The following is a 16,376-nucleotide window of genomic DNA, read 5'->3' on the forward strand; positions in this document are numbered from 1 at the left end:
TGAGGGGCGTGGTCTTTGACAACCCAAGGACTGAGCTACATAGTTATGGTCAAGCCGGCAAAATGATTGTGCAATGCACCTTCAAATAATGGTATGGGAATTGGCATGGTGAGATCAGAAATTGATGAGTTCTGGATCGCACAACTATCACGATAATTTATATCCTTTTCAGGAATTTTAGGCACTGCGCCCTAAATAAGAAGTTTTCATTCTGGAAAACGCCCTCTGTTGACAGAATGTGCAAAATGTAGTCAGTTTTGTTCAGTTCAAAATGGCGGCCTCCATGAACTGACATCATTTTTTGTAACAGAATTTAGTCAGAAATCAAACAGTGAGCCATTCCAACACAAATATACTGCTCGGGCTACACAACTTAAAGACAGTTCATGGTGGTAAGTTTCATTATTATTATTATTAATTAATTAACGTACATAGTCATAGCATGGACTTGGCAATTGGATAAAACCAAAATTGGAGTCCAATTTTGTTTTTTTATTTGGTCTCTCTTTTTGGATAACTTTCCGTTTGTCGCTAGGCTAGGGCCTACTACTTGTTCACTAACTTTTACAAACGGGGATGATAGTATCTCATTGTTGGGAGGTTAATTAGATACAATTATCATTTCATATCGAATGAAAAAATTGGTGGCGCATTGCGGAAACTTTTCCGTTAGGGCTCAGCCCCTTACTCCTGAGTCCTAGTTTATTGCTCCATGCTCCTAGATAGAACTATTTCGGTTTCGTCCGCAACCTCATAAATCATAGGTTTATATCTCTCACGCGTTAAACAATGATGGTTCAATCATTGTTCAATGAATTTTGGAATCAAAAATTTCTCTTCATTTTTATTTTTATCTCGCCCAAAATTAGGCTCTATGTGTCCTTTGATATCTCAATGTCCAAGGGGACGACCAGAGAACCCACTCCGCAATCTCAAAAAATGTTGAAAATTATAAATTCTTACCGTAATTCAGTCTTTACCACTACACTACAAACAAATGCTGATTGTCCCGAACTCTGCGGAACGCATCACGAAGTCACGACACGTGACGAGCGTGCGCATATTATTTTTTTCCCAGGACAAACATAGAGAATTTTCGCACAAATTTACAATTTCCTCATAGGGATGATGGGTGCCCTTTACCAAGGAGAAAATGCCTTGGTGCCCTCGCCCATTCAAAACATACAAGCCTGGTGATGGCGCTGGGGCCAAGAATACAAAATAGATTGGACCCAAATGGGGCTAACTAGTGCCCAGATTTGCCCCAATTCTACCACTTTTACAAATCATGACTCCATTCTATTTCCAAGAACATGAGATGTACAAGATTCTTTGAAGTTGATATTTTGGTTATAATTAAGGAGAATTGTTGATTCGGGTCAGGAGAAAACACATATCAATCACATTTAACTCATATACAAAACAATTTCATTTGTTCTCCAAATCACCTTTGTTTTATTGTGTGTATCACTCTCATTAGGTTTTTGAGTGGAGCTAATAGAGTCTTGAGTACTGCAGCTTGAGTACTGTGACATACATTTTGTAACCATCCACCCTAAAATACAGAACTATGTGAAGTATGTATCCACTCTCTACAATGGCAAAGAGTTCCCAGTTATCACAGGTAAATAAGTGTTTTACCATTTATAATATAAGATTTGAAATGATAATTATAAGGATATACTAGATTGCCTAATGAATTGGATTTGGGGGTAAACCAAACCAGACCCAGGCTGCAAGCGGCATGTACCAATCGATCACAATATTTGAACACCTCTTTCTCAAACAATGGAGTAAAAGAAAAGGTTTTGGGACTAAATTGACATTTTTTCAATGTTTCACATGTAAATATGGAATCTTCTTAACTCAAAATAAAAATCATGTATTTCTGTTTCTTATTAATTTTCCTGACATTTTACCTGAAAATAGCGGTGCAGAAAATGTAGATTTAACTCTTTGAAGTGTGTATTGTTATTTCTTTGTATAACCTTGACTGCAATTCAGCCTTTGGCTGCTATGGTCTTTGTTTTTAATAAATTACATCGGTAAATTGTTAATGTTAGACCCCCTAATATGAACAGATTTCACTTTGTGAACCCTTGAACATTGTTTTATAAACCAGCGCCAGCAATGGGTATCGCCCTCGTTTGATGACTTTGACAATGCACCTCATGTTAGCAGACCAACAAAACATCCATCAAAATCAACGAGTGACAAGAAAGCTGAGGACACTCTTCCACAATTACTCGGTCGAAAGAGAAGCCGCAATGATGAGAACCCTGGGAGGATTCGAACAGCAGACAAGGACAAGTATCGTAAGAGTGTGGATATTGAGGCATGGGTAGACAAACACGCACCACAGATACAAGTAGGTGTATAACCAAAATACCTCCCCCCCTTTTTTCCCTTCTTCTTTGCCTATAGACCTTATGGACATGATGTAATTTCAGTAGGGTGCCCTCATTTTACCTATAGACCCTTTGCACAACGCCGAACGCACCTCCTTAAGCAACTTTCCATCCGCCATGACAGCAGGTCAAAGTGACACTTGTTGGGGTGCTAAACACAAGTATTTTGCATGACTGTGTAAGCAATCAGTGACCTTTGGTGAAACTTTCTGATCAATTGGAGGCGCTCATATGCAAAATACGTATGTCAGCACCCCCACAAGTGCTACTGATCAATTGGAGGCGCTCATATGCAAAATACGTATGTCAGCACCCCCACAAGTGCTACTTTGTCCCCTGTCATGGCGGTCAGAAAGTTGCTCTAGGAAGTGGGTTCCGCGTTGTGCAAAGGGTCTGTGGGTCAAAAGGAGGTTGTTCATTGGCCAATCATATGCGCCGCGGGTACAAATCTGTGCGTTTCTATTGTTTCGTCACCGTTTTACCTCTAAGATGGCAGTCGGATGACATCAATGCATAAGGTCTATTTGTGTTGCTTTGTTGTTGTTTTGCTTTTTCTTCAGGGCCCCCAGGGAGAACAGTGTTTTGACACATAATTGGGCTACCTTGTATAAATAATACTAAATAATAATAATATTCCTTTCAGTGCATCAGGATTTTTGTCCTGGTCATGGGCATGTAGAGGAGCCTATCAAAGCGCTTCGACATTATTACCCCTGGTCACTGGGCCATATATTTCATTCCTTAAAACCATCTCAGCTCCCTGGGGAGTATACAATAAAGCCGGTGCTGCGAGTTACCACGCTCCAAGCTAATTATTCACAAGAACCATCTCTGCCCTCACAGGTACCAATTTACCCCTGGTTGGAGAGAGCAATTATAGTTAAGTGTCTTGCTCAGGGACACACGTGTCATGACCGGGACTTGAACCCACACTCTGCTGAACAGAAACACCAGAGCTTGAATTTGGTGCTCTTATCTGCTCGGCCACAACACCCTGTCTTGGCTTTTTTTGGATTGATTCAGTGTACAAAACAATCTCAAGCATGAACTTCTCTAGTTTTCTAAATTGCCTGTAATGTTTGCTAAATACTATTGTGCATTAGGTTTGAAAAACCACCCAAGTAACATGCCTTAAATTTTTGTTTTCACCAGGAAGTACTGAGTATACAGTGCTATCTCATATTATTGCTGTTACCGTATACCATATGAGTTTAAAAGAGAAATTTGTTAAATATTTTTTATCCTCGATGCAAATTTCCATCTATAAAATCACCGTAGTTTTATGGATTCCTTTTCCATGATTTGATTTCCAGACTGATCTAGCCGTACACAAGAAGAAAATTGCGGAAGTTGAAGAATGGTTGAAACGTCACATTCAACAGCGACAAAGAGCAAGTGGACAGGTACACATTTATTTTGAAAATATTTAAGAAAAATATTAATTTGATTTGAATCTTCTTCAGTTCGGTGCAAACAGAAGGCAAGTTACTGCATTCTTGCATACTAAATTGTCAGTGTAAATGAAGCAAATTCAAATACTATTACTAATAAGCTTGATACACCAATGAAAAGCAGTTTGTAGAGTTATCGCCTCCTTGATACTTTAGAAAATTCCCAGAAAATAAAAAAATCTTTCCATGTTTTGATGATTTTTTATTTTTATTTCCCTGATTTGTACATACTATGATGAATGTAGTTAAAAATATCTCACTGACTGTCTGACCGATTGCAAGATTTGTGCAATTGCCCCAAGAGCCATTAGTTATTGCTTTGGTGCCCTTAGAAATGTTCCAAGTACAAACTCTTACTTCCTTCATAGAGTTGCCTTTATATTTCTTAAAGAGTAATGCGCAAAACTTGACACGACACGCAGCAGGGGTCGTACAAACTGTTATTCGAATGCGCTATGGCAATCATGCTTTCTCAGTCATAGCTTCAACATTATGGAACAAGCTACCTGCCCACATTCAAGCAGCTTCATTGGACGCTTTTAAAATCTTTGCTTAAAACCCTTTTGTTTTGTCAGTCCGGTCATAGCGCCTATGTGTTTAGCGCTCTATAAATTATTATTATTCTTGACTTTTGTGTTTTTAGAAAGCCCCAATTCTGGTGTTGACTGGACCAGCTGGAGCTGGTAAGACTGCGACGATTCATGTTCTGGTTAAGGAACTACATGCTGAAGTTCAGGAATGGTCCAATCCGGATGTAGCAAGCTTTGATGTTGAACGCTTCAGGCAAGACAGACAGGGTAATTGATTGATCTATACTTTATCACCATTAGAAATTTAAAGTACCATGCTAACTTTTGACACCATTGATTTAGCTGTGTATCGCAAATTTGTTGCACAGGCTGTATACTCCCCAGGGAGCTGAGATGGTTTAAGGGTAGAATTAAGGCCCAATGACCAGGGGTAATATTAATGGATGAAGTGCTTTGAGACGCCTCCTTGGGTGTGAAATAAAACTGATTATTATTATTATAATTATAATTACTTCATCTTATCACAGCATGCAAAAGAAAGATAAAAATTACCTTTTTGCCGGTAACTCCTCGAGTCGGGCTACGTCTCGTAGTCTTAGATCTTTCTCAGGATCCTCGCTGTTCCCAAAAGCACCGCCTTCTGTATCAGATCTATCCTGACTTTATCCCTATTTCATCTAGATGTTTCCCCAGTGCTTTCGGAATGGAGCCAAGCGCTCCAATCACCGTTGGTACTAATAGTACTGCCAAATCTTACCAAGTTCCCTCGCCAGGTCTTGGTACTTTGGACCTTTTCCATCTCCTTCGAAACTACCCGTCTATCTCTCCGCACAGCTATGTCAATGAGGTGTCACATCTTCTTTGCCTTATCTAAGACTATACTTATTGTTATTATTATTGTTTTTATTATTCAATGGCAGATTTCAACTTGCTTGGAGGTCCTGTTAGCCAATCACAGACCGCTCTCTTTCAAGATTTCCTGACGAGGGCTAACCGGTATCCAGCCCTTCAACTCTTTGGTAGTGCAGTGTCATCACAGAAAGTTTGTCTGGTTGAGGTAATCATCAACATTATTAAGATAAGAATTAAAGGAACATTACAGAAATGGTTTTTGCTAACAAAACCGTTGCAAGTAGGGAAAACCAACGTTTTCTGGCTCATGATCAAAACAGTTCAGGTTCAAAGACGCACAATTTCTGGATCAATTTAAACGCCTTCTCAAATCTCATTTGTTCAGCTCTGACTAATTTTGTTGTTTGTTCTCTAGCGACTTTGTACAATGCATTAGGACTCTGTGCGTAATGCGCTTTATAATAACGGTTTACTATTATTATTAATATTGATGATATTTTGCTACGTATATTGTAATTGTAACTGCAGACAAAGAATAAACCTCCATTTAAATAGTTTTCCTTCTTATTTTAGGACATCCCCAATGCATTCTACCGGGATCCACAAAGCTTTCATAATGTCTTGCGAAAGTTCACCGTCACTGGTCGTTCGCCATTAGTATTTATCATCAGTGATACGCACGGCGGAGAATCTAGTGCCTATAAGTTATTCCCCAAAGATCTACAAAGTCATCTTGGATTTGAGAGCATAAGGTCGGTCAAGTAATTTACTGAGTTTGTTTTGGAGTCTTTGCTTCATTATTTGGAAATTGTTTCTGCAAAGTCAGAAGTTCCAAACTTTGCAAGATACTCGTGAACATGATGAAATGTGTGCTGAGCGGCTATGTACGGGGTGTGTTGTTTTTCATGCGTCCCTTTTAACAAGGCTTCTTCACTCTACCCCTTCCCCATTTGACAGTTAAGAGCTCACACTTTGATGTTTATTTTTTATCAGTTTCAATCCTGTAGCCCTAACCAGCATGGTAAAGGTGATGACAAGAATTGCAACGTCTGAATCGAATCGGGTAAGTGTGATATTTTTGATTCTACATCATCAGTTTTTCAAAAACTTAATTATCTGTCACCTTCTGATAATTGCTTTTCTTCACCCAGGGGTATAAATGCAAACTATTCGTTGCGAACTTGAGACACAAAAATTCTCTGCTAACCTGTAAATTATACTTGATGTTACCACAGAATTCCCTGCTTTTGTAAGTGCTATTTCTTTGCTTACGGCAAGCAGAGCCATATATCCATATAATAACGCCCCAAGAGTAGGGCTGTTCAAACTAAAGATAAATGTTATTAATTGGGCTTCATGCTCACAAGTTTTCCAGCTCGCATGCTTTCGCGCTTTGCGCTCAGAATTAATTTTTTTTCTGAACAGCCTATCACATCTCTGTAATAATCATGTCATATTTTTCTGTCCAAATGACCAGGGTAGGAGGAGATTTCCTGTGCCATGTAAGACTACCATTGAGGCCTTAGCCAACGCTAGTGCTGGTGATGTTCGTAGTGCAATCAATACATTACAGTTTGCATGTCTCAAAGGTATGATACAGTGCACATATCTACTAACCAGCATTCTCCCTTCAAGGCACAGTGCACATATCTACTAACCAGCATCCTCCCTTCAAGGCACAGTGCACATATCTACTAACCAGCATTGTCCCTTCAAGGCACAGTGCACATATCTACTAACCAGCATCCTCCCTTCAAGGCACAGTGCACATATCTACTAACCAGCATTCTCCCTTCAAGGCACAGTGCACATATCTACTAACCAGCATTGTCCCTTCAAGGCACAGTACACATATCTACTAACCAGCATTGTCCCTTCAAGGCACAGTGCACATATCTACTAACCAGCATTCTCCCTTCAAGGCACAGTGCACATATCTACTAACCAGCATTGTCCCTTCAAGGCACAGTGCACATATCTACTAACCAGCATTGTCCCTTCAAGGCACAGTGCACATATCTACTAACCAGCATCCTCCCTTCAAGGCACAGTGCACATATCTACTAACCAGCATCCTCCCTTCAAGGCACAGTGCACATATCTACTAACCAGCATTGTCCCTTCAAGGCACAGTGCACATATCTACTAACCAGCATCCTCCCTTCAAGGCACAGTGCACATATCTACTAACCAGCATTGTCCCTTCAAGGCACAGTGCACATATCTACTAACCAGCATTCTCCCTTCAAGGCACAGTGCACATATCTACTAACCAGCATCCTCCCTTCAAGGCACAGTGCACTTATCTACTAACCAGCATCCTCCCTTCAAGGCACTGGTCATTTTCAAAGACCAGTATTCTCACTTGCATGTATCCCAACATCATAAAATAACAACTCTGTGAAGTTGCTAGAGAATAATGAATGAAAAAAAAACCACCCTTGCTCCACAAATTTGTGTGCTTTCATCTGCCTGATAAACGGCTTCAGCTGAAGTCTTTTATTATTTGAGTGAGAAATTACCTCTTTCTCAGAAACTATGTTACTTCAGAGGGAGCTGTTTCTCACAATGTTTTATACCATCAACAGCTCACCATTGCTCTTTAAAAATTATAGCTTACATGCTATAAACTAATTATCAATAGTGTCCAGTCTCTCTAACAGTGCTTTGGGAATGGTGCCAAGTGCTCCAGCCACCATGGGTACTACTTTGACTTTCACCTGCCAAATCTTACAAAGTTCCCTGGCCAGTTCATTATTATTATTATTATTATTATTATTATTATTATTAATATTATTATTTTGGGATACTGCCAATATAGGGCTAGATAAATCAGTTGGTAGAGCGCCAGCACGTTAACCTGGAGGTCGTTGGTTCGAATCCCACTCTAGTCAATTCTTTGTTCAAGTTGGGAAGTCTGGGAGACAGACCAAAGAGAAGAAAGTTATGAAGGATAGCTTCTTGGCAGCAATCGGAGGCAGAGACACATCTATGTTTCTCTTCATTGCTGGAAAAAAACAATTTTTTTTGTTGTTGAAACGTACAAACTCACGACTTGGTCCGTACATGTACTTTGCAATTGTGTTTATTCTACGCATTACAGGCAAAGTCTGCCTCGATTGACGTCACGACACGAACAGTGCCCTCTCGGGTCGGGGTCTACTCTTAAATTAGTAAATAACATAAGAACTGATTTTTTAAAACCTTAGTTAACTGTTTATTCACATTCCACTCTAGTCAATTCTTTGTTCAACCCCAAAAATCATTTCAAAAATTACCCAGTCAGTTTCCCTTGTGGTTTATATTAATATTATTATTAATAATATTATTTTATGGTTTGGCAATTGACAAAGTATCTTCTATTTGAATCTCTAGACACGCATGATCTAGAAGAAGCACTTGCTGCCAACCCTCCTAAATCCTCCAAAGGTAAAGGTAGAAGACAACCAGTTGGGAAGTCTGGGAGACAGACCAAAGAGAAGAAAGTTACGAAGGATAGCTCCTTGGCAGCAATCGGAGGCAGAGACACATCTATGTTTCTCTTCAGAGCTCTAGGAAAGATCCTGTACTGTAAAAGTAAGACTTCTTACAACCATTTCTTTCGTTTCTTTGTGTTGAGGCAGGCGTGTAGAGCATAAACTGCAACTGGAACTAAAGATGGGTTTGAAAATAGTAATTGTTGGGTGTCATGGTCGAGGGGATAAGAGAACCGGACTCAAGTTCTGGTGGTTAAATCATCGGGATATTGGTTTGAATCCCTGTCGTTACACTTGTGTCCTTGAGCAAGACACTTTAACCATAAGCTTTTCTCCACCCAGAGGTAAAATGGGTACCTTTCAGGGCAGAGATTGTTTATGTGAATGATAAGCTTGGAGCGTTGTAACTCACAGCACCAGCAACTCCCCAGGGAGCTGAGATTGTTTACGGAATTAAATATGTTGCCTAGTGACCAGGGTTAATGATATTGGAAGCCCTTTGATACGCCTTTCGGGCTGTGATATAAAGCGATATAAAAACATTGATTATTTTTATTATAGTAATAATAACATATTACTTATTTAGCCCATCACACAGAGTTCTTGATGCGCTTTACAGTGCTTTACAAATTTATCTTCACGCAAACTTCAAGTAACACATGTGACGATCAGCGTTTTACACAAACATGCCACTTTTGAACTTACATTTACTTCCTTCTCCAAAATAACATTTCTTCAGAGGGAGCCATTTCTCACAATGTTTTATACTATCAACAGTTCTCCATTATAATAATAATAATAATAAGACTTGTAATGCGCACATATCCACCCTGCTGGGTGTTCAAATAACAAATAAGTTTTGATGCTAGTAATTATTTTGAGTAATTCCCAAAAGTGTCCAGTTCCTTTAATGTGATGTTACTTTGTCTTACTTTTTAGGGGAACCCAAAAGCCCTGAGGATCCTGTCCTTCCAGCTCATTTAGCTCATCATGAAAGAGATAGGTTAAAGGTCAATCCAGAGGTCAGTGTAACTCCCTAATAAGGCATTTCCTAGTTACCACAAATTAGTCTATGTGCAAAATTAGCCCTGGATGGGTGGGTTAAAAGGTTTGGGTACTTTTATCGGTTATCCGCAAGGAGCAGAGTAGCTGGCAACGTGCCCCTGGTGGCAGTTGATATGGGTCATCAGCCCTCACCTTGCCCCTGGTGGCAGTTGATATGGGTCATCAGCCCTCACCTTGCCCCTGGTGGCAGTTGATATGGGTCATCAGCCCTCACCTTGCCCCTGGTGGCAGTTGATATGGGTCATCAGCCCTCACCTTGCCCCTGGTGGCAGTTGATATGGGTCATCAGCCCTCACCTTGCCCCTGGTGGCAGTTGATATGGGTCATCAGCCCTCACCTTGCCCCTGGTGGCAGTTGATATGGGTCATCAGCCCTCACCTTGATGAAGTGGCCATCCGGCAATATCTCCCATGTTTTTTTAAGTGAGTTGGTACATTTCAAAAAGTGTTTTTCTGCATTCAGCAGCAATACACCTGGTCGGCATTGCTGGAAAAAAACAATTTTTGTTGTTGTTGAAACGTACAAACTCACGACTTGGTCCGTACATGTACTTTGCAATTGTGTTTATTCTACGCATTACAGGCAAAGTCTGCCTCGATTGACGTCACGACACGAACAGTGCCCTCTCGGGTCGGGGTCTACTCTTAAATTAGTAAATAACACAAGAACTGATTTTTTAAAACCTTAGTTAACTGTTTATTCACATTCCACTCATCAAAACACATATAAAAGTGACAAAAGCTTTATTTTGAAAAAATTCCACTTCCAGGTGACTTTAAGACTCTTTTGTACAGAAACACTTGACTGTTTTACTTCACTTTACATTGGAACATCTAGGGTTTGGACTTCTTTGTGGCATCTTCTGTAGTCGCTTTGTAATCTTGGGGAAAAGGTGCCTCATATAAATGCTGATATGTATGTATGTATGTATGTATGTATGTATGTATGTATGTATGTATGTATGTGTATTTGCACAATATAAGAACCAAATGTTACTTTTGTGATTTCAGGCAGTGTTAGAGCAAACTCATATGAGTAGTGATAACTTCAACCTGTACTTACATCAGAACTATCTAGACTTCTATGAGAATGTTGAAGATGTTGTCCAAGCCAGTCAGTATTTCAGCGATTCAGACTTTCTCACATGTGAATGGAGGGTAAGAACATTTATTTAAAAACACTGGACATGTTTGGTAATTGTCAAGACCAGTCACTTGGTGTAACAAACCTGTACAAAATTGGGCTCAATTGGTCATTGAAGTTGCAAGAGAATAATAAAAGAAAAAACCTTGTTCCACAAATTTGTGTGCTTTCAGATGCCTAATAAAAGGCTTTAGCTAAAATATTTTATTATTTGAGTGAGAAGAGACTTTATTACTTCAGAGGGTGCCGTTTCATACAATGTTTTACACCATCAACAGCTCACAATTTCTCGTTGCCAAGTAAGCTTTTATGCTAAAATTAATTTGAGTAAATACCAATAGTGTCCAGTGCCTTTATATTTTGAAATATTTAAAAATAATTGTTCTCCCTCTTCCCACCTTTGATCTTGTTTGTGTTTGGAACCTCTTGAGGTCAAACCAGCTCATTCCTCCAAATCCACCCCCTTGCCTCCCTACTTGTTGTTTACCTCCTGGCTTTTTTTCTGGGCGCTTGCTGCCTCTCTCTCTATTCATGTATTTCCACTGAGAGCTTTTGTTACACTTGCACACCTGTTTATGTGTTTTGTTTTGTCATTTAGCCTTCGAAAAGACTCTGCTAAGACCATTAACTATTTTTTGCATTGATACCACAGGTCCAAACGAGAAATTAGTTTTATTTATTTCTCATCAAATATGACATTTCAGACGGAAATATTTCAAGCGAAGTTTTCTATTTTTATCATCATTAGACCGTTTAGGAATATATAAATCTGTGATCTTCACGATTTTTGTTTTCTTACCATTTCTATAACATTCCTTTTCACTTTGTATGGAGCAGTCAAGATCAGCGATGACAAGCTATGGAGCTTCCCTTGCGTCACGTGCTTTAATTCACTGTAATACTGCTCGGAGTCGATGTAATTGTACGAGTAGTGTAGGATGGAAACCTCTTCACAAACCACAATGGTTTGATACTTCTAAAAAGGTAAGAAGGGGGGTCTCATGGCCTAGTGATTAAGAACATCGAATTCAAGTTCTGGTGGTTAAGTCATTAGAGTGTGGGTTTGAATCCCGGTCGTGACAAGATTACTCCTTATCACCCAGGGGTATAAATGCTTATGTCCTTGAGCAAGACACTTAACCATAAATTGCTTCTCTTACCCCAGGTGTGTTAATGGGACCTGCCAGGGATTGGAGAGTATTGTGTTGGATTTAGAGTCATATAAGCAACTTGAGATTATTTTTTCCTTTGTGAGTTAAGCCTGGTTCATACTTCCTGCGAATGGGAATGCGAAGCAAATATTGAAGTCACAAATTTGAAGCAACTCATTTTGCAGCAGTTGATATGTGCGAAACACGCCAAAACTCGCTTTGAACTCGCAGGAAGTATGAACCGGGCTTTCAGTATCGTGAAGGTTGTCTATCTGCTAAGGGCTTGTTTGTTGGTCAATATCGATGTGTCTGTTTATTTGACTTTGTTTATCTCATTCACAGTATCGTGAAGGTTGTCTATCTGCAAAGGGCTTGTTTGTTGGTCAATGTCGATGTGTCTGTTTATTTGACTTTGTTTATCTCATTCACAGTATCGTGAAGGTTGTCTATCTGCTAAGGGCTTGTTTGTTGGTCAATGCTGGACTCCGGTTGAGCTTCAGACCCAACTCTTACCCTATCTTGCCATCATCAGTGTCCCCTTAAAGAATCCAGGTATGTCCAAATGAAAGCATGAGTACCCTATCTTGCCATCATCAGTGTCCCCTTAAAGAATCCAGGTATGTGCAAATGAAAGCATGAGTACCCTATCTTGCCATCATCAGTGTCCCCTTAAAGAATCCAGGTATGTGCAAATTAAAGCATGAGTACCCTATCTTGCCATCATCAGTGTCCCCTTAAAGAATCCAGGTATGTGCAAATTAAAGCATGAGTACCCTATCTTGCCATCATCAGTGTCCCCTTAAAGAATCCAGGTATGTCCAAATGAAAGCATGAGTACCCTATCTTGCCATCATCAGTGTCCCCTTAAAGAATCCAGGTATGTGCAAATTAAAGCATTAGTACCCTATCTAGCCATCATCAGTGTCCCCTTAAATAATCCAGGTATGTGCAAATTAAAGCATGAGTACCCTATCTTGCCATCATCAGTGTCCCCTTAAAGAATCCAGGTATGTGCAAATGAAAGCATGAGTAAATACACATGTAAGTTTTCCACCCTCAAAATCCACAATTTCACACTTTCGCTTTTGGTTATCACATTATAAGCATCAGTGAAGCACAGAAAAATGTAGCAACTCTGAGTACCGTTTCCAACAAGGGTGAAGGTTAAGTTAGATACAGATGCTCTTATCATCAAGCAAACTTCAAGCGTCGCTTGTGAAGATCAACATTTGATGCAAACGCGCCACTTTTGAATTTACACTAGCTTCTGATTTAAGGTGTGTTGCGAAAAGCTTCTAAAAGCGCAACATGCAGAGTTAGAACACACTATATGCAGGGTGTGATATGGGCTGTGCAATATAAATAAGAACCAATACGAATCGACGAATCAGAATCAAGGATTCAAGTCTGCTTGAAGATAATTTTCCTTATTCCACTTGCAAACAAGTGATAACAAATGTATCTTTAAGCAAGCTTATGCTAACAATTATTTTTAGTAATACTCAATAGTGTCCAGTGCCTTTAAGTCAAGACTTTTAGGACCATTCTTTTCATTACAGCCCTCTAAACCTTCTGTTTAGAAATACTTCATTTCTGACAAGAGTTTCTTTTTCATGTTATCAGACCAAAGGGCTCTTCTAAACAAGCAAAATAAGTAAATGATTTAAAAGCTCCCTCACTGTAACTCCCTCTTCATTTGTCATTTATAACATCTGTATGTATATCTTCAGGTCAGATTAATTTTCTTCAAGAAGTGACAAGATTTACTCGATACAAACAAACATGGAGGTAAGGATTATAAATCTCATTCTTTATTATACAGCAGGCCTAGAATCTCAGTTTTTGAACATGTTGAAAGGGCAAGGCCACTTTCATTTTTGCAAAGGGCACTTCAATTGGAAAATCTTTAAGTCAATGGGAAACTTTTGAAGGGCACCAAGGCCAAGACCAGGGGGCAATGGAGGCCATGACCAGGGGGCAACGAAGGCCAAGACCAGGGGGCAACGAAGGCCAAGACCAGGGGCAACGAAGGCCAAGACCAAGGGGCAACGAAGGCCATGACCTGCGTTTAATTCCGGGCCTGATGTAGGCATGATATTCTTCCTACTTTTAGTTGTTTTCCCCAGGGTAAAATTATTATGAATTAGCCAGAAAAGACTCTCAAAACATCATGTGTACACGTAGGTCAGCTCTTGTACTTGATGAAATGTTGCCACTTTTTTCCATGGGCCAAATAGCATGCCTGATCATGGCACAGGAGCAATGTTACACAAAGCTGAAAACTTTGAAAACTAGAAATTGCCATCTTGAAACAACAAATGTTTATCCTTTCCCTTGGAAAGTCATTTGAAATTAAATGAAATGTTTGTGACTTTTATCTGAACTTTTTCACCATTATTCCCCTATCAGACTTTGGATCATCTCAACAGTCAGTGCATTCAACTACTAGAGCTTCTTCCATTTGTTATGGCCACAGATCTTTTTTCTTAAGCCGCACTGTCTCTTTGGAACAGTTTTCCTGTGCATATTCGCCCGGCTAGTTCTTTACACTGTTTTAAGTCTCTGTTAAAAACTTATTTGTTTGAAGCTGCTTATTTGTAATATGCTTATTTGCAATTGTATCTTTCACTCTTTGTATGTTGTTGTTCTCTTTATGCGCTTAGAGGCCTTTTGCATTAGGCGCTTTACAAACGTCTCAATATCATTGTTATTATTATTATTTGTCTAACTCCCTGCATTTTTCTTCCACTGTCCCCCCACCAGGCATCGACCAGAAAAGCTGGATGAGAAAGACGAAATAGAAGATGAAGCTGATGAAGATGTCCCAAGCTCACAAGGAGTTCGAATGTTACCCCAAAGAGGGCCTCACATCACTGCCGAAAGCGTTGACCCTCTCAGCAAAGTCGCATCCACAGAAGATGAGATCGTTATAGAGGATTTTGATGACTGATCATAATAGGGCAAAATTTCATAAAGTTGTTTACTGGAAAATTCTACCTATCAAATTCCTTTGCTTAGCGAGAAATGGGCAGGATGCCAGTGACTTCTTGGCATGTGGGATACAGAAGCATTGTACAGACCCCTTACAGTGCAAGATTTTGTTTAAATTTGTTTCATGCCAGACACTCAAGGCCTGAAGGCTACTTCAAGGTGTGGGCTACAAATCAACTATTTTTCAAGAGGCTGTTGCCACCTGCTCCTAGGGCTGAAACAGGGTTACCCCCTTTACAGTCCATATGGATGTAGGCTTGGGTATCATCCATCTGAAGCCTGGCTGGTAGAGCAGAAAGCACTCCACAACATGGCAACATTAATGTTGTGGGCAGAGCAATTCCGATTTTGAGCTCTGATGTCAAAGGAAGACCTATCATTGGCCCAGAGTACTTTCTAGCACATTTCCATTGTTTGACCACAGCTTTTCACAGCGATGGTGGCCTATGGAAGGTACCTTCACATAAAAGTGAACCAATTAAGAATATCTGAGTGATGTGGTTGGACACTGTCTACGTGATTTGAATGACTAATCTGGAATAAGGATGCACTCCTTTTTCTTCAAGAATGATTTCTGAATATTTATCCCCTTAATCACTCTGATTACAGCCTGATAGTCTGATTTGTGCATTAAGGTCCAGTGCTTATTGGGCATGTTAGATTGTGATTAACTATCTTGTTGTCAACTGTAAGTTGACCAGTGAAATTTGCTCTATATTTTTGTTTTATTTATCTGTATTTAAATACTGAGCCAAGAGGACTTTGGACTTTCTTTTGTTTCTGTTTTGTTTCTTCATTCTATCTATGCAACTGTGAGAATATTTAGGATTTGGGTTTTGCCATCTTGGCACAGCATTCAAATAAAACGTTTGACATTGTGATTGCGTTCATTATGTGTCCATGTTGGCCTCAAAATAAGTAATTTGCCTTCAAAGGCGCGGGAAACGTTTGATAATTTTCAAAGACCAGGATACTTACTTGGTGTATCTCAACATATGCATAAAATAACAAACTTGTGAAAACTTTGGCCCAATTGGTCACCAAATAGCAAGATAATAATGCAAGAAAAACACCTTTAATTGTTGCATGTTCGTATGCCTAATAAAAGGCTTGAGGCCTGAAGTGAAAATTTACCCCTTTCAAACTAAGTTACTTCAGAGGGAGCCGTTTCTCATAATGTTTTATACTGTCAACAGCTCTCTCCATTGCTTGTTCACAATTTTGTTTGCGAACAATTATTTTGAGTAATTACCAAATTTTTAATGACGATGCCTTTCGATCTGTCTCTAGCTGATCAACATTGACTTTG

The 16,376-nt window shown here is 39.5% G+C and overlaps 1 protein-coding gene across 1 annotated transcript; it reads left to right on the forward strand.

Annotated features, from left to right (window-relative positions):
• The first annotated feature begins 187 nt into the window (after window positions 1–187).
• On the forward strand, window positions 188–15,290 carry LOC117298023 (cell cycle checkpoint protein RAD17-like). The gene is made up of 16 exons (XM_033781245.1): window positions 188–392; window positions 1,481–1,624; window positions 2,123–2,368; window positions 3,722–3,811; window positions 4,503–4,656; window positions 5,310–5,446; window positions 5,815–5,993; window positions 6,235–6,304; window positions 6,719–6,830; window positions 8,617–8,817; window positions 9,657–9,739; window positions 10,793–10,939; window positions 11,763–11,909; window positions 12,508–12,628; window positions 13,807–13,864; window positions 14,840–15,290. The coding sequence occupies exons 2-16, from the start codon at window positions 1,580–1,582 to the stop codon at window positions 15,024–15,026; spliced, it is 1,977 nt and encodes a 658-aa protein (XP_033637136.1). The 5' UTR covers window positions 188–392; window positions 1,481–1,579; the 3' UTR covers window positions 15,027–15,290.
• The last annotated feature ends 1,086 nt before the right edge of the window (window positions 15,291–16,376 follow it).

This window comes from Asterias rubens, chromosome 12, assembly GCF_902459465.1.
Source record: "Asterias rubens chromosome 12, eAstRub1.3, whole genome shotgun sequence".
In the NCBI taxonomy this organism is placed as follows: domain Eukaryota; kingdom Metazoa; phylum Echinodermata; class Asteroidea; order Forcipulatida; family Asteriidae; genus Asterias; species Asterias rubens.